Source organism: Diabrotica undecimpunctata, chromosome 1, assembly GCF_040954645.1.
Source record: "Diabrotica undecimpunctata isolate CICGRU chromosome 1, icDiaUnde3, whole genome shotgun sequence".
Taxonomy (NCBI): Eukaryota; Metazoa; Arthropoda; class Insecta; order Coleoptera; family Chrysomelidae; genus Diabrotica; species Diabrotica undecimpunctata.
Genome location: NC_092803.1, coordinates 61,826,638 through 61,850,027, shown reverse-complemented (window position 1 = coordinate 61,850,027; position 23,390 = coordinate 61,826,638). Strand labels below are relative to the sequence as shown.

The 23,390-nt window shown below is 32.5% G+C and overlaps 1 protein-coding gene across 1 annotated transcript in view; it reads right to left on the bottom strand.

Annotated features, from left to right (window-relative positions):
• LOC140450160 (fatty acid synthase-like) overlaps nt 1-23,390 on the bottom strand; it is a 126,461-nt gene that overhangs the window by 14,554 nt on the left and 88,517 nt on the right. The window contains exons 15-16 of the mRNA XM_072543613.1: nt 21,831-22,118; nt 14,441-14,887 (exon numbers count right to left, since the gene is read on the bottom strand). Of these exons, the coding sequence (XP_072399714.1) occupies nt 14,441-14,887; nt 21,831-22,118 (735 nt within the window). The remainder of the gene's footprint in view (nt 1-14,440; nt 14,888-21,830; nt 22,119-23,390) is intronic.

Sequence of the window (23,390 nt, the reverse complement as noted above, 5' to 3'; positions counted from 1 at the left end):
AATTTGACTATGAATTAAACGTTTACTAAACTGAACCATTAATGTAAAAAATTTAACTTTTTTTGCAATTTTTTTTAACAAACATTTAATATAATATTTAACAAAAATAAACGGATCTGAGTCAAAGTGGAAAAAATCAAGTCCGTTTTAAAAAAAGTAGTTTATTTTGTTCATAGAAATAATTTCATCCTGTATGCGGTTTTTGAAAATTCTAATAGGAATTTTATAAAAAATAAGACAAATAGGCAATTAAAATGATATACATACATCAAAATAATCTAGAGGAAACCTATAATAATAGCTTTAAATCAATGTTAGCCGCAAATAAAAAAAAAATATGTTTTTAATCTTTTTTGTTGTTTTGTCGATTATTGTACCAACTTGAAGGCAACGGTGATAAGAAGGTTAGAAAAAATTTAACAAAACTTCAATAATTTTTTTTGTCTATAAGATAAAAAGTAATATTTCTTTATGGGTACTTGATTTTTGATGTTTATGTGAATTTTGTAATTAGTTTTGCAATTGCTAATAATTAAGAGACATTATTTAAATTGCAAAACGCAGTGGCGTGCTATCGGGATATTTCAAGCTGGCAGAAGTCAAAGATTCGTTGCTGAGTTCCTCCACACGAACAAACGTGTCACTAATTGTTTGTTTGTTGTTAAGGTATCAAGAAACTTAGGATTTTGCTGAACATAATACAGGTCGTACAAGGATAACCAACCAGATTGAAGACCATTTTAATAAGTTGCAGGCTTTGCAAAATCGCACTGGAACTGCATTATAATTACAAATAAGGCTGCAAGAGACCCATCAGGTATTTGTAAGTGGCCAAGCCATTAGAAATACACTGCCTGAAGTAAGGTTAAATGTTCTAAGACCTGTGAGAGTGCCTGTGTTATCCAGCGAAAATCGCGCTCATCGACTTCAGTGGGCACAAGAATACGCAAATTGGATTAGACGTAAATGGGCCTCTACTTTGTTCGCAGATGAGTGCCGATTTGGATTTGCTCCGGACACAAGACATACAAGCACACAACAAGCTGCCCCCAATTTTAATTAATGCACAACAATGCGCGTCCGCATACTGCCAGGGTCGTGCAACCATTCCTAGAAGATAATGAAATTGAGGTTGTAGAATGGCCTGTATACCGGGCGGTCCAATAAGCCGATCTCTCGGCTATATATCAGAAACTATTCATGTTATAACTTTAGGAGAAAAAATTCCTTAGAAAAAGTGGCCAAGAGAAATCGCTGGAAATAACTTTCAAGTTTCTAGGCTAACCGCTAGGGGGCGTAACCTGTGAAAAAAATTTTAAAAACCAGGTTTTTGGGAAATATGCCCAATTATACCAAGTGTTAAATAAGTAAACTAGAAAGAGGCCTAAATTCTGTACAAAGTTGTTCAAGTACTTTTTTTATTATTTTTTCAAAGAACGGGTGGGGGAGAGTGGGAAAGTATTTGTGGATAAATACCTGTAACTTTGGTATGGATCAACTGATTTGAACGAATTTAGTGTCATTAGAAATAGTGTGGATAATTTAATTTACATTTACTATAAAACAATTGCATTTGGTTGTAATTGTCATGGGTGGAGGGTACTTTCGAATAGAAAAAATTAAAATTTGGTTCTTCAAAATGTTTAATGGAAACACCTATTTATTGTAAATTATAATGGAACTTGATTAAATTCATAACAAAATGGCGCAAACCACATGTTAATAGCTTTTGTTGAACTCGAGATATGAATAAAAACGCATAAACAAAAGTAAGTATAGTATTGACTCACCCTTTATTATAACTTACTCAATAAAACTTACTTACTAACTCAATAAAACTTAATGTCCAATTAAATGTTCAAATTGTTTTTCATCGTTGTCTACACAAAGATGTAATCTTTCGCGCGTAGACATAACAGCTGCTTCAATCTCAGCTGTTGATATACTATTTATTGCGTTTATAATGCGCTGTTTCATGTCGTCTCGCGTGGTTGGTCGAGTTTGGTACAATAAGTTCTTCAATCTTCCCCACAGATAAAAGTCCAGACATGTTAAGTCTGGAAATCTAGCTGGCCATAAAAATATAATTCCCCTTCCAATCCATTTATTTGCACACCTTGCATACAAATAATCTTAAACTCGTCTAGAAAAGTGCGCAGGACACCCGTCATGTTGTAATATCATATCTCTTCTTATTTGTAAGGAAATATCTTCCAATAAAATAGGCAACTAATTTTCCAGAAAATCCAAATATGTTTCGCCATTTAAAGTTCAATCAAAGAAATATGGACCTACGATCTTTCCATCAACTATACTACACCAAACATTAAGACTCCATCCACCTTGAAACTGCACCTTATGTCTCCAGTGCGGATTTTCTTCAGCCCAATAATGCATATTATGCAGATTAACACCAATCGCACTATTAAACGTAGCCTCGTCTGTCCACAAAATCTTTGACATGATATGCGGTTGTTCTTTTAGCAGACCTAACATCCAATGGCAGTAATCCAGCCTTGTATCAAAATCTCTCTCATGTAAAGCTTGGTGGAGAACTACATAATAAGGATGCAGTCTAAAAACAGAACAACAAATATTGGTGAAAAAAAAAATCACTATATTTACTAAAACTCAAACAATTTAAAAAAATCCACAATTGTTTCATAAGATAAATCGTGCATAAGTATTTTTAAGAAACGGATAAAAGGATAAAAGCGTCGTGTTGCCGTTTTTATCGGACTATTAAAATAACAGTTAAATCTAAAGTTTAAAAGAAATTCCAAGTTTCTGACCTAAACGTTCACTTTAAGGTGAAAAACAAACCTGTGATGTTTTAAAATCCTTAGAATAGTAGTGTTTTGGGTATGTTTAATTCTATAGAGATTTGCCGACTACTTATATGTGGATTCTGTTGAATTAAAGCAAGAACATTGATTCAATTATCTTCGGTCATACCTCTACTGCGTCGTTTAAAACAAGGACGATGAAAACTACCAGTTTCTCTTAATCTTCTTGCCTTTCTTTCAAATACTTCTTTGTCATATATCAGAATATATCAGGATATTCATAAATAAACTCCAATCATATCATACAATTCTGCATTTGATATACTCATCACGAATTATTAGTACTGATAATTAATTACTAATATTACCAATATTAATATATATTAAAAAAATTGCAATCTTTAATTATTATAATATAACACTTCTTAACAATGTTTTGACTGCTTTCAATAAATAAACAATATGAACTCCCCGTCAAATTCATTGTCGTAGCCTACTTAGATTCGAAAAAACTATTTTTAATCATATAAAATTACAATAGGTATATATAGGTCAAAATAGGTATCAACATTAAGATTCTTCTGCTATAAAAAAATTTGAAAGTACCTACTGACTTATTTTTTAATTAAATTTATAATACAGGGTGAGCCAATACTATACTTACTTATGTTTATGCGTTTTTATTCATATCTCGAGTTCGACAAAAGCAATTATCATGCCATTTTGTTACGAATTTAATCCAGTTCCATTATAATTTACAATAAATAGGTGCTTCTATCAAATATTTTGAAGAAAAACAAATTTTAATTTTTTCTATTCGAAAGTACCCTCTACCCATGACAAAACTAAATGCAATTGTTTTATAGTAGAAGTAAATTAATTAATCCACACTCTTTCTAATGACACTAATTTCGTTAAAATCGGTTTATCCAACCCAAAGTTATAGGAATTTATCCACAAATATTTTCATACTCCCCCCACCCTTTATTTAAAAAAATAAAAAAAATTACTTGAACAATTTTGTGCAGAATTTAGGCCTCTTTCTAGTTTACTTATTTAATTAACACTTGGTATAATTGGACATATTTACCAAAACCCGGGTTTTTAAAATTTATTTCACAGATTACGCCCCCTAGCGGTTAACCTAGAAACTTGAAAGTCTTTCCATCGATTTCTCTTTTACTTTTACACTACTAAGGAATTTTTTCTTTTATAACATGAAATAGGATAATTTATAACAGGAAAGTTATAACATGAATAGTTTCTGATATATAGCCGAGAGATCTGCTTATTGGACCACCCGGTACAAATGTCTAATAAGGGACATATTAGACAAACTCATTTTACAACAAAATATTGCGTTCAACACTAGACAGCAACTGTTTAAGGGCCTTTCAAAGGAGTGAAACAGAATACCGCAGCAAGATATTGACCATCTGATCATGAGTTTGCCGTATAGATGTAGAACACTAATCAAAAACCGTGGAGGTCATACACTATACTAACTGAACCTAAAGACTACTTTGTTAGGAGTTAAGGGGCAACAAATTAGTTTTTTATATATTTTTTTTTATTACTATTCCTACTTATAGAGTTCTCTTTTAATTTTCTTAAAAGCTTTTCCGATAATTCCAAGAAAAAATGTTTATTTTTGAAATAAATTATGAAAGCGTTTGAAATGTTTCTGTAATCTTGCATTTTGTTTTTGTCCCCTAGATTATTTTGATGTGACATATTTATTTTTATTTATACACGATTATTTCATTTTTAACCAAAAAAAATTAAATTTAAGTATGAATTAAAAATTTGGCTAACAGAACCACAGACTGAAAACATGACACTTTTCTTACAAAAATTAAATTTTTTTGAAAATCTATTTAATTTATAAGTGTTAGTACTATCACAGCTCTTGCTTTATATTTAAAATAATACAACCCTTTACCCATGTTCAGAATTTTAGAAGTTACAAGTTGTTTTCAATAATATTATAACATCGTCCTGTATAAATTTGTTTAGTAATTAATCGTTAATATCGTTTAATTGAAGTCTCAGAATTTTATTTTACGTTTCTCAAAAGATAAGGCTACAGTAATAATCAGCTTTATTTTTAAGTTACTGAAAAATAAAATTAACATTGTAACGAAAAAGTAACAAAAGTAGATGATAAACAGTTGATTGTTCACCAAGACTTAATAAAAACTACATTGCTCAGTTTGGGAGCTTCATTGGGGGTGGATAAAGATATAAATTAATAGAAAAGTATAGAATTAACACATATATACATAATATACATAAACAGAAGATATGTAAACGATAGATAATAATTAGATTAGATCATCATCATCATCATCATTTGGCTCTACAACTCTATGTGAGTCTTGGCCGCGTTTACTATTTCCCTCCATTTTTGTCGGTCCTGAGCAGCAATTTCCCATTGCTGTATTCCCATTTTGCGTAGATCCCTGGCTACTGCGTCCTTCCATCTCTTTCTTGGGCGACCAATTGACCTTCTGCCATCGGGCCTTTTCCAGAATGTGGCGTCTTCTTTCGTCACTCGATCTTAATACGTGGCCTGCCCATCTTATTCAGTTTGCTTTAATGTAGCGTACTATGTTTTTTTCTCCATATACTGTCTTATCATTGTGTCTTCTTCTCCATTCTCCTGTTGTCTCTTCTCTGCATGGCCCATAGATAGTCCGCAGTATCTTTCTTTCCAGTGCCAGTAATTTTGTCGTTTTCCGCTGGTTCAAAACCATGTCTGGCTTCCAAACGTTATTGTGGGACGGATTATTGTCTTGTACACTCTTATTTTTGCTGGTATTGAGATTATTTTTGATTTAAGTACGGTCATTAATGAGTAATATGCCCTATTTCCTGCAATGATCCTGGCTGCCACGTCCTTTTCATATTTATTTTCTGATGTTATGATCGCTCCCAGGTACTTGAATTCTTTGACGACTTCAAAGTTGAATTCATTGATTGTTACGTTGTGTCTAAACATTGGTTTCGGGTTCTTCGTAACCACCATGTTCTTGGTCTTGTCCTCGTTGACCTTCAGACCAACTTCCTTGGCCCCGTTTTCGAATAGGGTGAAAACTTATTTTGCATCTTTGATGGATTGTGCAATTGTGTCCACGTCATCCGCAAACGCCAATAGTATTTTTGATCTTTGGGCGACAAATCCGTTTGTCAGTTGTGGTTGAGCTTTTCTTACCGCATATTTGAGTACGAAATTAAAAAGCAGGGGGCCGAGAGTATCTCCTTGTCTAAGCCCGGTGTCAATGAGGAATTCCTCCGACATGGTGCTGCCAATTCTGATCCGTGCGGAAGCGTTCTCTGTGCTCACCTGTGCTAATCATACCAGCTTTTCAAGTACTTCCATTTCTACCATTGTCTCCCACAATGCTTCTTTGCTAACAGAATCGTAAGCTTGTTTAAAGTCTACGAAGATTTGGTGTACATCGCGGTTGTATTCCCAGTTTTTTTTCCAACACCTTGGTCCACTTGAATCCACTTTGGTAGTCGCCTATTATTTCCTCTGCGTATGATGTTAGCCTTCTAGACAGTATTATGGATATCATTTTGTACGTTGTATTGATTAACAATATCCCTCTATAGTTCCGACATATTTGTTTGTCTCCCTTTTTGTGAATAGGTACTATATGGCTTTCATGCCAGTGTTTCGGTATTTCTTCTCTTTCCAAGACTTCTCTTATAAGATGATATATCTCAAGGTGAAGCTTTTCTCCTCCTTTTTTTAGTAGTTCCGCCTGTATGCCGTCTGGGCCTGGGGCTTTATGGTTTTTTAGGGACGAAATTGCAGGCTTTACTTCAGCTTGTGTGGGCCCTGGTATTTCAGGTTAGGCTAACTGGTACTGTCTTTGTTGCCCTGTCGTTGTGGGTTTTTCTGTATTTAAGATTTGTCAAAATACTTCCTTTATTGGCGTCTTATCTCCTCGTCGTCTGTGAGTAATTGTCCTGCATCGTCTTTTATAAATCTTGGGCTGTTGATCGTGTTGCACTTCATTGTTTTTAGGTCCTTATAAAACTGTCCAGACTGACCGGTTCTATGTTCCTCCTCCAGTTGCTGTATTCGCGCTTCTACGTACTGTTTCTTTTTTCTTCTCTAAAGTCTTCTCGTTTGAGTCATTACTCTGTTGTAGTCTTCCCTGTTCTCAGCTGTAGGGCGTGTTAGTAAGTCTAGCCTCTTGATTGCTTTCTGATGCATACTTTGTTTGCACTTCTGGTCAAACCACTGGTTTTTCTTCTTGCTATTCCTTTCTTTTCCTATGGTTTCCGCTGCGGCACTTTCTATGGCGTTCATTATATTTTGCCATTTTTGGTCTATGGTCAATTCTGGCGTTGATGCTTCTTCTTCTTCCAGTATCTGCAATTTGTTTTGGATCAGTTCCTGATATTGGCGTTCATTGAAATGTCCTATCTGTTTCCTTGTTGGTGTTGCTTTGGCTGTCTCATCTTTAGCCTTGTTCTCATTTTTGTTCTGACCAGGAAGTGGTCAGAGTCACTTTTCGCTCCACTCAGACTGTGTGCGCTGATGATATGCTAGAATGTCTGCCATCAATAAACACATGGTCTTTCTGGTTTCGTGTAATTCCATCATTTGACACCCAGGCTACTTTATGTATATCTTTTCTTTGGAATTGTGTAGTTTTTACTACCATTTTGTTGGCTACAGCAAATTCTGTAATAATTAGATAAAAGTTTGACAAAATAAAAATTAGAAACACGGAATACAGCTAAACTGCAAAATAAAATGGGCGCCAATAATTTTTCACCTGAAACTGATGAAAGAACTCAAGATTAAATAAACTAAACATTAGATTGACATTTCACTCGAAGGCATCAAAAAAACACGTTACAATCCTTATCAACAAATTATCAAAGAAAATTATAAAAATCGAAAGTCTTAAAACTTTACATTTCTAAACAAAATAACAAATATTGGGTGTGTTTTTAGAAGTATAGAAATTTGAATTGGAATAAAACAAAGGTGATTTTTTAAAATGACATTAAATTGACTTTCTTCAATAGATAATCTTTTGGCATTATAATTTAATATGTTTTTTTGCATATAACCGCCAATGACTGGCTGTAACGTAGTCATATCTAGCAGTCCAATTTTTGATGACTTTTTCCAACATTTGTGTTGTGGCCGTTTATCGGCAATAATGCGGCTAATGTTAGTCTCCAAGCGGCTAATCGTTTCAGGCTTTTCGGCTTAGACTAGCGACTTTACATATCCCCACAGGAAATAGTCTTACGGTGTTAAATCGCCCGATCTTGTAGGCCAAGTCAAGAGTCCAAAACGTGAAACTATGCGGATTTCAAACGTTTCTTTTTGTGGCACGAGCTGTGCAACATGTTGCGTTGTCTTGTTGAAATCACAGCTCCTGCACATCATGGTTGTTTAAATGAGAAATAGAAAAGTCAGTAATCAATGCACTATAGTGATCATTATTGACTGAAATGTTTTGACCAGCATCGTTTTTGAAGAACGGACCAATGATTCTACCAACCCACAAAGCACACCAAACAGTCATTCTGGATGTAATAGTGTCTCAACCTACAATTGAGGATTATCTTTACTCCAAATAAGGCAGTTTTGTTTGTTAACATAGTCATTTAACCAAAAGTGAGCCTCATCACTAAAAAAATTTGCTTATGAAAATCAGAATCAACGGCAGTCTCGTTTTGGACCCATTCCCAGAATCTACGCCTTGTTACGTGATCGTGTAACTTTAATTCTTACACGAGTTGGATTTTTTAAGCACGCAAACTAAGATCTTTGTATATATCCAACTGCTGTGTACGATGGCGGATAGATTGATTCGGGTCTTTCTCTATGATGCGCTGTACGTCAGCAACAACTTCTTCTGTACGCACTGTACGACGTCTCTGTGGATGCGCGTATTATCATTTAGACTAAACGTGGTGTGAAAACGTTCCATGATTAATCGAATTAATTGCTCTAATAGACGAATATGTTGCCCATAAAATGGTCGTAGTGCGCGATACGTATTTCGAACAGAACCATAATTTTCAAAATAAATTTGCACAATTTTGAAGCATTATTCAGATGTTAGTCTATTCATGCTAAAATGCCAAACCAAACTAAACATAAATCACTTAGAAGCTGTCAAACTGGCCGCCAGTTAAAAAAGTGTAGCCAAATTACATTTCTATACCTCTAAAAAAACACACTTGAATAATTGACCACAACTGAATGAAATGACTACAACCTGAGTCGATTTTAAGAGGCCTTTGTTTTGTTTATACTAAAATGAAATTACAAACTTAAACGTTACACCTGCTAACATACCTAATAAACTATAAAAATTACGTTGCTGTTATTTGACTAAACCATATAACGTAATATAGTCAAAAGATAAAAAATAGTCTCACAAAAAAACTGACACGAGCGAAAAACAGGTGCGTTTCGGTAGTATTGAAAATGAATAAAGGTTGATGCTCTCAAATCCCTTCATGTTTTGTCGACAGAAATCAGATATCAGATGATAAAACAGACAGGAAAAAGAGGCTGCCGGTCGTTATTGGCTCCGGAGAAGAACCCTAGACGAAGATATGAAAATACCTACTTCTTTATATCGAATAAATTAACAATAAATTGTCAAATCTTACCACATATTATGTAATTTCTCGATCACAATTAAGCAATTTATTGCCAAAGCTTATTAATTTTTGGGGCAGGATATACGGTTGTATGTTAAACGTGGTGATTTTCGTTTACGTAGGAAAATCTTGACATTTTAGCTTAATTATGGCAAAAGCTAATTTATTATGAAAAGGGGAATATTTCAAGTGGGTATACATACTTGATGTATTCAGAGACATAAAAATAATCTAGATATACGGCGAGAACTGCACGTGTTCGTGGGAAGTACGAATACTTATCTGTATTCAGATAAAAAATTAATTTTTTTTAACAGAGAGTTAATGTAAAAGTACAGTTTTTTGTGCGGAAAAATAGAAATGTCATTTGTCTAATTTATAAAATTCTTACAGTTTTAAATAGAGTTTTTTATATAAAAAGTTTTTAAAATCCGATACTGGGTGAAATTTTTTCTAGGAACTGAACAGACTAATTTTTTAAAATCGGACCTGTTTTTTTACAAGTTTTCCAAGTTTGAATAAATTAACCTGGAATAAAATCAGGTCCGGTTCACCAGGAATGCCCAGAAAAATCATATATTTGTCCATTCTGTGGACTAGAGCACAGGTCTACTGCATGTTCCACAATATCTGAACCCAAATGCCCGAACTGCAACGGTCCCCACCCCGCCTTTTCACCAAGATATCCACACCGCAACACACATCCCAATAACTATAATCAAACCCAACCAGTATACACATCGAAACAAATCCCTTCATACAACCTTTTCCTCGATATGAAATCCCTAATACACTTCATATCCATGACCCTATTTAACGTCTTCTCTGAAAATAGAAGCGCAACCATCCGATACCTTAACCAAATATCCAATTCACTATACGAATATGCCAAAACCACCTCCTGCTTTAATAACCGTATAAACCAAACCTTCACCCAACTCCACACATGAATACACTCTCATGTACACCGAATACATACATCAAACCCACACACACACACATACCTATCATCAATACACATTGCACTTTACCTATACGCTCACACTCATTACATATAGAAATTCATATACATATAGAAATCCAACTTTCATCAACATATAAAATCCTACAACACACAACCAACATAATACAATCATAAACACCTAAACACAACACCAAAACAATATACAGTGAGCACCACATACACGCCTTAAGAGTCGAATTAAATATCACACGGACAGGGGGAGATTGGTTTTCTGTGGTTTCCCAATCCCAAAACAAACAATGATTGTTTGAAAACAATTTCAAACAATCTGAAAGGAACCGTTTTCCAAGGAACTTGTACTTAGTAGCGGGCTTGGTCCACATGGCCCCAATAAGGCGGTTATGGTTATAGTTCTTCTGACACTTCTGCCTACAGCGGCGGCACCCGGTCTTAGTCAACTGAACCAAACATGCCAATTGCACCAAATCAAAAAATCTCCATCCTTGAAAAAGCACAAAGCTTAAACAAGGTAAAAGTGTATGTATGTCAAATTTGATTTTTTTAATTGAAAAAATTGTTTGCCACTTTAATTGCATATTTGGCTTATATATAAAATTCCTATTGGAGTTTTCAAAAACCGTATACAGAGTAAAATTTTTTCTATGAACACAACGAACTAATTTTTTAAAACCGAATCTCATTTTTTTAGTTTGAATTAGGTCCAGTTTGTTTCTTAGACATCAAATTTAATTTAATAAATAATTTTTAATTTAAAATTGCAAAAATTTAATTTTTGCAAGAAAGGTTACATTTTTTTTGCATCGATGATTTACTTTGCTAAACAATTAATTCATAATAAAATTAATTTTTTTTTAATTAAAAATATATTATCGTATGGAGAAAAAATAGATATTTTTATTGTTTATTTGTATAAAATTTTCAAAAACCGTAAACAGAATGAACTTTTTGCTATGACCAAATCGAACTTATTATTTAATGCCGGACCTGATTTTTTTTTTTTTTTCGTTTGAATAAATCAGTTGATCAGGTGGTAGTAGCGTAACGTTTGACAAAAACATGAGACAGATCGAACTAACCGTTCAAAAGATATAACGAATAGTAGTTTTATTCAAAATTCATAACTCAAATGGGAGCAGAACTTTTTTCATCAATTAGCCTATATTTCGCTTGATATTATCCGTCTATCTAGTCGGTGGTCGTCCTCTGCTTCGATATGCCTCTTGCCTTGGTCGCCATTCCAGAATCTTTCTGGTCCATCTATCATCCGTTAATCTGGCAACATGTCCGACCCAAGCCCACTTAGCCATGGCTTTTTTTTAACTGCATCTGTGACTGTGACTGTGACTGTGACTAGAAATAAGAAGAAGAACAGGCGTCACAAAACTTTTTTATGGTCATTTAATATTTCCCATAGGGACCTCCATATAAAGTAGGAGTACAGTTCCTCATGGCTCACTCTGTATAAGCACATAATAGCACACATTTTTTTTCTGTAGAAAATCTAATTTAACACTACGGGCTGAAATCATCCACTCATAGTGGCAAAGTGACATAGACAATACGCAAACCAAAACGGAGAATAAACCGTGTTCATGATATTATTTAAAAAATAACAAATTTTAAGCAATTCGTTTTGAAATCGTGGTAATAAAATACTAAATCCATTAGAGTTTACAAAGGTTTAAACATAGAAAGGAAAAACAAAACAGTCCCTAAACAAAGTTCTCTAGTTGTTTTTACTTTGCTAAGTTTTTGCAAAGTGTTTATACCTTGAATATTTAGTTTAATTATTGTTGAACGAGACGTTCAAATGTTTATATAGTAGAATGGTACGTAATGTAGAAACAATTTCATGCAGAGGAACGTCCTTTTAATGAGAGGTAACCCGATCGACCTATATCGAGGACTTATTTGAAGGAGCTCCTTCGAAAGATACAAGAAACAGGTAGTGTTAAAATGCCAAACAATCTGGTCGACCAACAATTAGTAATGATAAAAAAAATTGTAATTGCAGAAATGATACTAAACCCTACTTATTCAGCCCAAATTACGTCTATCTGTGTAATCAGTCAAAGAACAGTACACAAATTAAACAAATTTCATCCATACAAGTGAAGTCCATCTATTTTTTTTAGTGACGAAATTCCTCAATTGAAATGTTAACACACACAATGTGAGGTATTGGAATGAAACAAATTTTCACGTCTTTCGTGAAAAACATATTCAATTTCCAGAAAAAGTAAATGTTTGGACAGGTATTCTGAGAAACCACAGAGTTCGGCCTGTTCTTCTCAATGTTAACTTAACCGGTGAAGTATATCTGGAGATATTATGACTGAAACATGACCCAATTGAGCCGTTAATTCTTGAAATTCTGGAAGATAGTCCAGATGAATTTTTGTTCAAAAGATACGAGACAATTTGATGTAAAAACTTGCATATAAATCATGAGCTGACTTAAAAAATAAATTAACGAAACAAAATTTTTATTCAAAAATTAATTACTATTGATTGAATTAAAAAAATTTGCGGCCAATTTTTAAATGGCAACCTATTATCAGTGTATTCTCCTAATTTTAAATGTATGTAAAACTGTGAGAGGTTTGGTTAACTACGTTATGAAGGTAGTGATCTTGCAGTGGGATCTTAGACTAATAAGGAACTTTAAAAATATTTAAATATTTCCATGGAAAAAGCATTCGACTCAGTCAAAAGAAAATATATATGGGGAAGCCTAAAAAAAGAAGCAAGTAAGTGAAGAACTGATAGAAGCAGCAAAGAATATATACATGAAAACAACAAATACAGTAAGAATGTTAAATATACAGTCAGAACCATTTGAAACAACTCAAGGAGTTAGACAAGGGGGAAGTCTCAGCCCAGTGCTATTTATAAATATAATAGATGAGACAGTGAAAGAATGTAAAAAAAACATTCAAGAAATACTGCATCGGTTCGAACAGAATGCAAATTATAAACACTGAGATGTGTATATTTGCAGACGATATAGTATTAATTGCGGAAACTGCAGAAAAACTGAAATACAACTTAGAGAAATGGAACCTAGAAGCAAGCAAATACAACTTAAACGTAAACAAAGAAAAGACGCAGATAATGAAAATATCAGGGAAACAAGGATCGGAAGATCAAATAGAAGTAATGATAGACCAACAAAAAATAATACAGACAAATTCATATAAATACTTAGGAATAGTAATCAACAACAAGGGAGACATCAAGGACGATCTTAACAACAGAATGGAAAACACAGGAAAATATTACAAGCACTAAATAGATGATTCCTTAATAACAGAGAAATATCAACAAAGACCAAGATGACAATATACAAAACAATATATAGACCTACAGTGACATATGGAGCAGAAAATTGGATATTAAACAAAAGACATCAGAGCAGAATTCAGGCAGCAGAGATGAAATACCTCAAAAGAACGATCGAAGTAAAAAGAACTGATAGAATCAGAAATAAAGAAATAAGGGAAAGACTCAAAATCAAACCGATACTCGACACAATCAAGGAGAAAAAATTGGCATGGTTCGGAAATCTAACACGGATGGACAATAATAGATAAGTAAAAAGAGTGTGGGACACCAAATCAATAGGGTAGAACAGAAGAGGAACACCCATTAAAGAATGGAACAGTGACATCTCGCAGATATTGCAGAGTAAGGGTAAGACTTGGCAGGAAGCAACACAGATGGCATCCAATAGGAAGGAATGGAGAAAGTTCGTTAAGAGCTAGGACACCTCAGAAGACTGTAAAATATTGTAATTTAATGAATTGTATTATAAACGGCCCAACATCCAAAGGTATAAATGGGTCTACTGATTAAGTAAAGTAAAGTAAATATTTTCCATAGAATATAAAAGATGGTTTTCTGACTATAATAGTCTCATAAGATATATAATATATTATCTCATACAATAGTTTTATAGGATATCGGTATGAGTAATCTATAATTTTATATTTTAATCGTAAACCAATTCGCTACTTACCTCCTACAGGACCTAACTCTTGAGCAATATTAATTAGATTCTCCGCTCCTTTTTCAGTACTAGTATCACTAGTATCTATTTTTACCATTATATTTTTATAACTTGACCACTTTTTAAAATAATACGACTGTAACCCATCTAGTACGTCTCTTCTGGTATTAATAATTATCTTAGTAACTCCTTTCTTAATTAGCCATCCTGTTAATTCCAAACCCATTCCACCCAAACCTCCTATTATAATGTAAGATTCATGCGAGTTTAGACATAGTTTAGGAGTTGCGGATATACTTCTTATAGGCCTATTTATAGGATAAAGTTCTTCTTTACGAATTTCCACCACTACTTTTCCTTTGTGTTTACCAGCCGCCAAAAATCTGAATGCGGACTCTACTTCACTTTCTTTAAATAGAATACTTGGTAAAGGTTTAACAACACCATCAATAATACCTAAAATAATTAATAAAAATAAGGTTAAAAGTCTAAATCATTGAATTTATGACAGTAGAGTCTCAGGAGGTTTTAGATGGAAGAACGTTCCAATCGGAATCTGTAAGAACGATGTTATTTTAAACAGATAAACGATCGTGTTCTGGTCATAAAACACTACATCTTAGGGCTGACCAAGATAAAGCAGGCAGAGTTACTTATAAAATACAAAAGCTGGTATTTGAGGTCAGGTACATCTAACAAGTGCTATTTTCATACAATCATCGCTTGTCGCAGCAGGTAAAGATAAAGGTAACAGCACGATTCGGATAGCCAGTTGCAATAATCAAAGACAGTATGTTGCAAGTTGAGTGACAGGTAATCTTAATCATAATTATAGGACGTTCTGTTAACAAAATAACGGCAAGATATTGTGCTAACAGAAACAACGGCAGAACAACGAGGCAAATAGAATTGACATCAAATTCTATAATAATAATAGATAATTAAATTAGCGAGACAGTTACCAGATAGTTGGATAGATCGATAATATAATACCGTCTGGATGCACTTACTCTTTCGGGAGCTTCCACACAAGTGAAGTAATATCCATATATTTTGTTTTAGAGTTATTATATTTAAAGTTTAATATATTTAGAAGAAGAAATATTTTAAGATAGTAAATAAATTTGTATGTTTAGGCACTAGTGACAACTCCACGATGGAGGAAATAAAAAAATCCTACACCTAGCGAATCGCTGTTAATTTCGATTATTAATGATAAATACTGTGTTTCCTGTCAATTGGTGTAAGTAAATTTTATCTCCAATTACAACGAAACACAATATTTATAATTAGCCAGCCTGGAACTGCAGTGGTCTATGTTATATTTTTGTCAAAATTTAGTTAACATCAAATTTAGATATTTCAAGCCAAAATCTTTCTATTCTAACGTGGTCTATGTTACATATAAACTAACTATACTATAAACTAAACTATAAAGTTTAGCGGCAATATAACACTAAATACTAATACTATATAACACAACTTAGCATTAATGAGGTAATTCTTTTAATACAAAAGTTAAATAGTTCAGGATATGATAATATATCAAATAGCATAATAAAATTTTGTACCTTTGAGTTAGCAACACCAATGTGTCATTTGATTAATGACCCAAAACACAGCCCGTTTGGGTTTTTAAAAATATATACCTTTTACAAAGGATTTTAATAAATTGATTAATAATACTTTCTCAATAGGTGTACTTCCCGATGCACTGAAAATGGCATTAGTCAAACCTCTGTTTAAGAAGGGTGATCCTGAACTTCTGGAAAATTATATTCCTATAAGTCTGCTACCTTCGTTCTTCAAACTATTTGAATTGGCTTCTCAGCTTTTTCTATTTTCAAAATTTATTAAGTCAACCGAGACTGCTATTTACAATTTTATGGACAAGATTGTGGTCGGTTATGAAAATAAAGATCTTCCTCTGGGCTTTTAGTTTCGACCACTCAATTTTACTGGAGAAATTGGAAAGATTTGGTATTCGGAAACTAGCTTATTAGTGGATAAAATCTTACTTAATAGGAGGTAAGCAAAAAGTAGTTGTAGAACATCAATGAGTCCAGTACGTCTCCGATGAGGGCTCTCTTACTCTAGGCGTAATATTATATGCCCTTTGTTGTTTGTTTTTTATGTTAATGATCTTGCTATGAACATTGTAAAAATAGGAACAATATTCATTTAGTAAAATTTTGCTAATGACACAAATATATTAATTTTAGGATCGTCTTTGAATAACCTTCTAGATATTGCCAATGATACTTTTGAGGAGGCTCAGATGTGATTCAATATGAACAGACTTAAAGTAAATAAGGACAAAACAAATTATATGATTTTCAAAACTATAATGAACAGCAGTATCATACCAAGTAGTTTTCAGATACATGAGGAGGAAGTATTTTTAGTAGGGTAATGGAACCAATCTTGGATACTTTAAGAACCATAAATTTTCTTTTTGTACTGGTAATTATTAATAATAAAGTATTTTATTAACTTTACATTCCTGCTTATTACTCAGACTGTCTTTAATAGTGACGTCATCCATCTGGGCGTGATTGACGTAATCGATGATTTTTTTTAATAGGAATAAGGATCGTGTGGTAGCTCATTTTAAAAGTTATTCAATTGTTTATGCAGGAATATAAACATTAACATCATTATGTATACAGAGTGGCCAAAAAATATTTTTTGAATTATATTAAATGGCGCAAAAAGAATGTCATTTATTTAGCTCAAAATACATTTTACTGCTATCAGAAAATATGAAAAATATGTTTATTTCATAAATAAACATTGCTGTTTGCTTAAATTAAAAGTCAAACAGCCATCCATATGCCTCTTGGGAGATTGAATATTTAATTTAAGAGATAAACAATGTTTATTTGTCAAATAATCATATTTTTCTATTTTCTAACAGCAGTAAAATGAATTTTGAGTTAAATAAATTACATAAATTCTTCTTTTTGTGTCAATTAATTTAGTTTGGAAAAGATTTTTTGACCACCCTGTACAAATAATGATGTTAATGTTAATATAACTGAATATAGAATTAAATAACCTTTCAAATGAGATACCACACGACCCCTATTTCCATTAAAAAAAATCATATATGTCAAAAAGTCATAATTTAAAATAAAAATCGACCTCTCGGGATTTTTCTTCAAAGTGACTTATTCTTGAAAAACTGAATTTATTCCATAATTTTGAACCTTATGTATATATTTTTAATTAAATTGCCCCTAATATAATTTAAAGAAAAAAATAATCGAATAATATTCTCCAAAATTTAGCTGCAATTTTATTTAAACTGGTCTAATATAGGTAACTAACTGAATCTAAATAAAAAGTATAATTAATTAGTCCTCTTCTCCTTCTGAATTCTTACATGTATCACTACTATCCACGGCAATTTTACACTTTTCACAGACAAACTCATCTTCATTTTCGGAGTCTAAAGTAAGTCCTAAACTGTCAATATACTTGGAAGGGACACAAATTTTGTGTATCTTATTTTCACAATGCGTACAACTAAGCTACTTTGCCTTTTTTTCCAAGAAATATTGGTCTTTTCAGGCTGCATTACATTTGAAGTACTTTCAACTAATTTTTTTATCTGACTCTTTTTAATTCCAAGCAGATTGTTTCCTTTCCTGCATTTTTTTAAAATCTTTTCTTTTTCAATTTTTTGCCTTTGTTTTTCTTCCTGAGCTCGTTTTCTGCTTTCTTTCAGTTGTTCTTTTTCTTTTTGCAGGTTTTTTTTTTGTTGCTCACTTAACCAATAGTCTGATGTAATGACTGAGCGTGATGTTTCTTTAATTTGACGCTGTGATTTTACTTAGTCTTTAGGCCAAAACAGATATTTTTTAAATGGGGAATCACCATTTGGACTATTTGTTTTGACAAATATCTCTTTAAATTGTTGATTGTCCTCCTTTTGATGAGGTGGTTGATCGTATAGACTTATTTCATCTGAACCACTAGCTTTTGATGATGTCTGGGTGATATCTGGAGTCCGTTGAGTATTCGCCGTGTTGATGTCAAAAAGTTCAGTATTTGATCTTTCGGTATCTTCCTGCATTTCGTTTTCGTGGTTTGTTAGAGTAATTTCTGGAATATCGTTTTCATCTTGCGGTGTTGCATTGTTTTTATTATTTAAATTCTCTAGTGACAGATTCTCGTTCTCACTTGGCTCTGGAGTTGAAGCTATGTCTCGTATCTTTTTCCAAACATTGTATAAATCCAATGTTGACTCTTGCCCATTCCATACCTCTTTAGAGTTTTGTGCTTTCATAGCATTCAGTGTTTCAGGACTAATGTTACTTTCTAAAATATTTAAACATATTTTTATATCATTAGCCAAATTTTGATTGTTTTCAGGAAGATTTTCTTCTTTATTAACCCTCTGTCTACAAACTATCTTTGAATTATCCACGTTATTTGGATTAAAAGGGAAGAGGCCACAAACTCGAAATCTATTTTTAATAATAGCTGGAGAAATAGATTCATTCAGAATATTTTCTAGTGATATCTAGTGAGTGTAGCCACGTGATATCTCATTAACGGCTGGTTTTCGTTTTCTGTCAACCATTTTCTGACATGCGATTTCCATTGACATTTCAATGGGTAAAAAACAGAAACATCCAGAGGTTGTAATACATGCGTTGCATTTGGATAAAATGCAACTAAAATGATTTCTAAATCTTTTTAACGATAAAAATTAGCTAAAATCAATAAACACACATTAAACTACATACCTTTACTGTTGATTCACTTAAGTAAACTTAATAAATCACCAATTTTGAAGTTTGTATAAGTTAAGAAACTAATTCACTTTCTTATAACCAACGCTAACAATACTACTATCTTGGCGCCAAAATTATCGTGTGGTAAATTATGTTCATTTTAATATAACTAGCGGCATCTAGACGAAGCAGCTGCAAACAGAGCAAATATTACAGATTTATATTGGAGGTTTTACGTGCTTGTGGGGGTAATTAGAGTAACAGGTTGCTTGATAATATGCATTAATTTGTTGAGTGTCCATCACTGGTGCCGTGTCCAATACTGGTTCCAGTACCCTAGATAACACCAAATTTCTAGGTATACATATAGACCAGAATTTAGACTTTAAAATGCAGGTTGGTAAATTATTTGCTAAGCTAACATCAGTTTGTTGTTCTTTTAGAGTAATATTATCAAATTTAGATGTCATCTCAAAACGAGATCTCTATTTTGCAAAGTTCCACTCACAAATAAAATTTGGGATAATTTTCTGGGGAGGAAGCACCAAAGCTAAACAAGACTTTATTATTAAAAAAAAATGGTTAGGATACTGCATGGTTCGAAATTTAGATATTTCTGCAAAGGAAAATTCAAAGAATTAGGTGTAATGACTGTACCTGGAACATATATTTATGAGTGCCTGGTAATTATCTACAAAAGTAGACATATATTTGAAGTAAGCAGCATAAAGGCTAACTTTAATACACGAAGCCACAGTATCAACTACAATATGCCTGCGCATAGACATTCTACCACAGAAAGGTTTCCGATGTATACATGTATAACATTTTATAATAAATTGCTGGATGTGATTAAAATGGAAAACAATTTTAACAGATTTAAGCAATATGTAAGCGTACTTATAATAGATCTTGAACCATATTTGGTCAATGAATAGTTGGTGAGATATATTAAGGTTGGAGGAAACAAAACTTGTTTTTTGGACAATTCTAGCTACTACTTAAAGTTTCTAAAACAATTCCTAACAGTTCGTCTTCAAAACAGGAACTTAAAGATGTCCTCTTAGATAATGATTTGTACTTTGAAGACAACTATAAAAAGAATCAGTTACTTGAATTACTTCGTACTAAAACTTATAAGAAACAATATATACTTGCCACTATTGCAATACAACATGGCCATACTATTTTGAGGTTACCACCTTATTTTTGCATATTCAATCCTATCGAACTTATTTGGGACAAGTAAAAAAACGGATTCGGAGGTAAAATAGTTTTCCAAAATTTGACACGAAAGTGGTCGATTTAATTCGAAAATAACTATCAGAGATTACAAGTGCCGACTGAAAAAAAGCAGTAAACCATGTAGTGAAAGTAGAAAATGAGTATAGAAGACTAGGACAATTATTTTCAAACAGTGGATAACTTATTATTAATCTGGTGGATAGTAACTATGATGAGAGCTCGTCTGCAGGAGAAATATTTTAGACAAGGTACGCTAATATGATGATTATTTCAGTTAAAACAACTTAGTTTTTCATTACAAATTGCTAACTTTGTTTAAAACAATATTTTCTTAAATTTAAAATACTTTTCCACAGTTTCGTCTAGGTACGTCATCGTTAAACGCTAATAGGGCTTTTCAACGCTTCTCATATGTTTCAGGCACTTGTATAATTTTAATATATAGTACATATATACAAATAACTATACATACCAAAGACGTATGACGTAGATATATTAAAATTGTATGACATATAACAAGTGCCTGAAACAAATGAGAAGTGTTGAAAAGCCCTATAGAAGATATCGTTTTATCACCTAGTATTTTTTCCGACAGGGTGTTAGAGTGATAATTTTTTTTTTACATTTCACTTTTAATCATTTAAAAAACAAAGAAATATAACGTTTTGCTCGTTTTTCCAAAATCAGATTTTCTGCTCTTTGACTATAATATACACATTACACATTGTTATTTTATCATTTATTACTTGTATCAAAAAATTTGTGTCGGAGAAACAACTAATATCGCGATACGTCCCTTCTTCTTCTTCTTCACGTGCCATCTCCGCGACGGAGGTTGGCAATCATCATGGCTATTCTGGACGTCCATGGACATCGGTTACTCGAATTTCATAACATACAAATATTATTTGTTTGAATTTTCTGACTGATGAAATATCGATGGACCCGACACTACTACTATCATTCCTAGCTGACCAACTAAATAAAATTAAAAAAATAATTCTATAATGGTCCATGTTACAATTTTCTGAAAAAATTTAATAATAAAATAATTTTCAATGAAAAGTTTTATTTCTTATTTATTATTGATTTTTACATCCTTCAGAAACAGAATCGTGTAATATCTTACACTTTATTTTAAATATTAAGTAGAGGGTAAATTCAAACGGGTTTGTCGTTTTTTCTCCAATATTACTTTTTGCTACATACATAGACCACTCTAGTTCCTGGTTGGCCTATTAGGGTCTTCGAAATTTAATAACGATTTCCGAACTGCAACTCTATTAATGGGATTAAAACATCTTATTTTAAAATTTTTTTGCCTTGGCTGATTTGCTGTAACGACTCTCCGACAAAGACAAATAATTTTACCTCAGATGTATATTTATCGTTTTTGTGAAATGGATACATACCTTTTGCTACCAGCTGCTGAATATCTCGTTTAAAATGATTATGTGGATAAAATAATTCATCCAAATGTACTCCATGAAAAGAAATATTTTTAAGAAACATGTTAGTGGGTATCGGAGATGAATTTATTAAATCCACTTTTCCTATTTCTAAAAATCTTCCTCCTTCAGCTAAACATCTGATTGATGCTTGAAACAAAGTATCCGATAAAGAGTTTAGTACTACATCTACACCTCTTCCATTGGTATTTTCTTTAATCATGACTTCAAAAGATTTATCTCGTGAATATCCTAAAATGATACAATATTTAATTATTCAAAAATAGTTAATACTAACCTAGTAATACTGTATGAATAGTGACATAAACTTGCTACCAAAATAATTCAACAACCAAATCAAAAGTCTTCCATAATATACGTATAGTCTATTGATTATGTTTAACACGTTCGTGACGACGTGTACCACCGGTGGTACATGCCTAACTTTTCATTCAACCGCTTGTGGCCAACGGTGGTACACGGTACCTTTTTATTTATTAACTATCTAAAACCTTACAGTTAATAGATATCTTGTTTATATTGCGTAATCACTTATAGTTTTAAATATGGGTTTACCGTCGTTTTGGCATATCCTAATTGATATGGTCACAAATAAAAGCCAAAAAACTGCAGTAAAAATGGTTTATTAAAATTAAAACATCGTAACAAAACATAGATATTGTAAAAAACTTAAGTGATAATTTAAACATTATACAAAACTAGGTGGGTTTGTGAATTTCATTAAAACAAGGAAGGCACATAGTTGGTATATCCTCCCATGTATCGCAGTATGTACACTTTTTTTTTGTTTCTGTTCGGGCTACTTTTGATCCTTGTGTATTCTGAATTTTCTTATAACATGAAAAGCAGCATCTTCTTGTTTGTTTAGCACTTGTATCTTATGCTTTACCAAAGATAATTTTGGTTTTTTTCACTGAAACAAAATCCGGTCCACGATGACTTTCTGTAACTTTACTTTGTAATAGTTCTTCAATAATTTTTTAGCGAATAGATAACATATTGTATGTTTTAGGATTACTACCATAATTATTAAAAAAGAACCCACGTATTTACTATGCATGTGCCAAGACAAATTCCGAAAAACACTTTCTTGTACCACTTAATGCTTTTTCTTAACGGGGTATAATATGAAGATATTTGATCGGACAAGTCCACAACTTTCTTTGCCTTATTATACTCAATAACCTGAGGTGGTTTTAGAATGTCTTCACCTTGTCTATTTTGTTCCTGTCGATTCGAGGTTTACTGTATGGCTGGGAACTATACTAATTAATAATGCATGACGTTTTTCCATTCAATTGACAACTCTTATGTCCTCGTCATTTTGTTTTCCATATATGTGCCCTTTCTTAATTTTTTTTTGACATACAGTTTTGAGATTTTTTTTATTAGATCTAAGAGTTTCGCAAACATATGTTTTACACTTAGAAGCTTTTTACATAAATTTACACTAGTATAATAATTATCAACATATAGTAGCCTTCCTTCATACAAGAGCCCCGT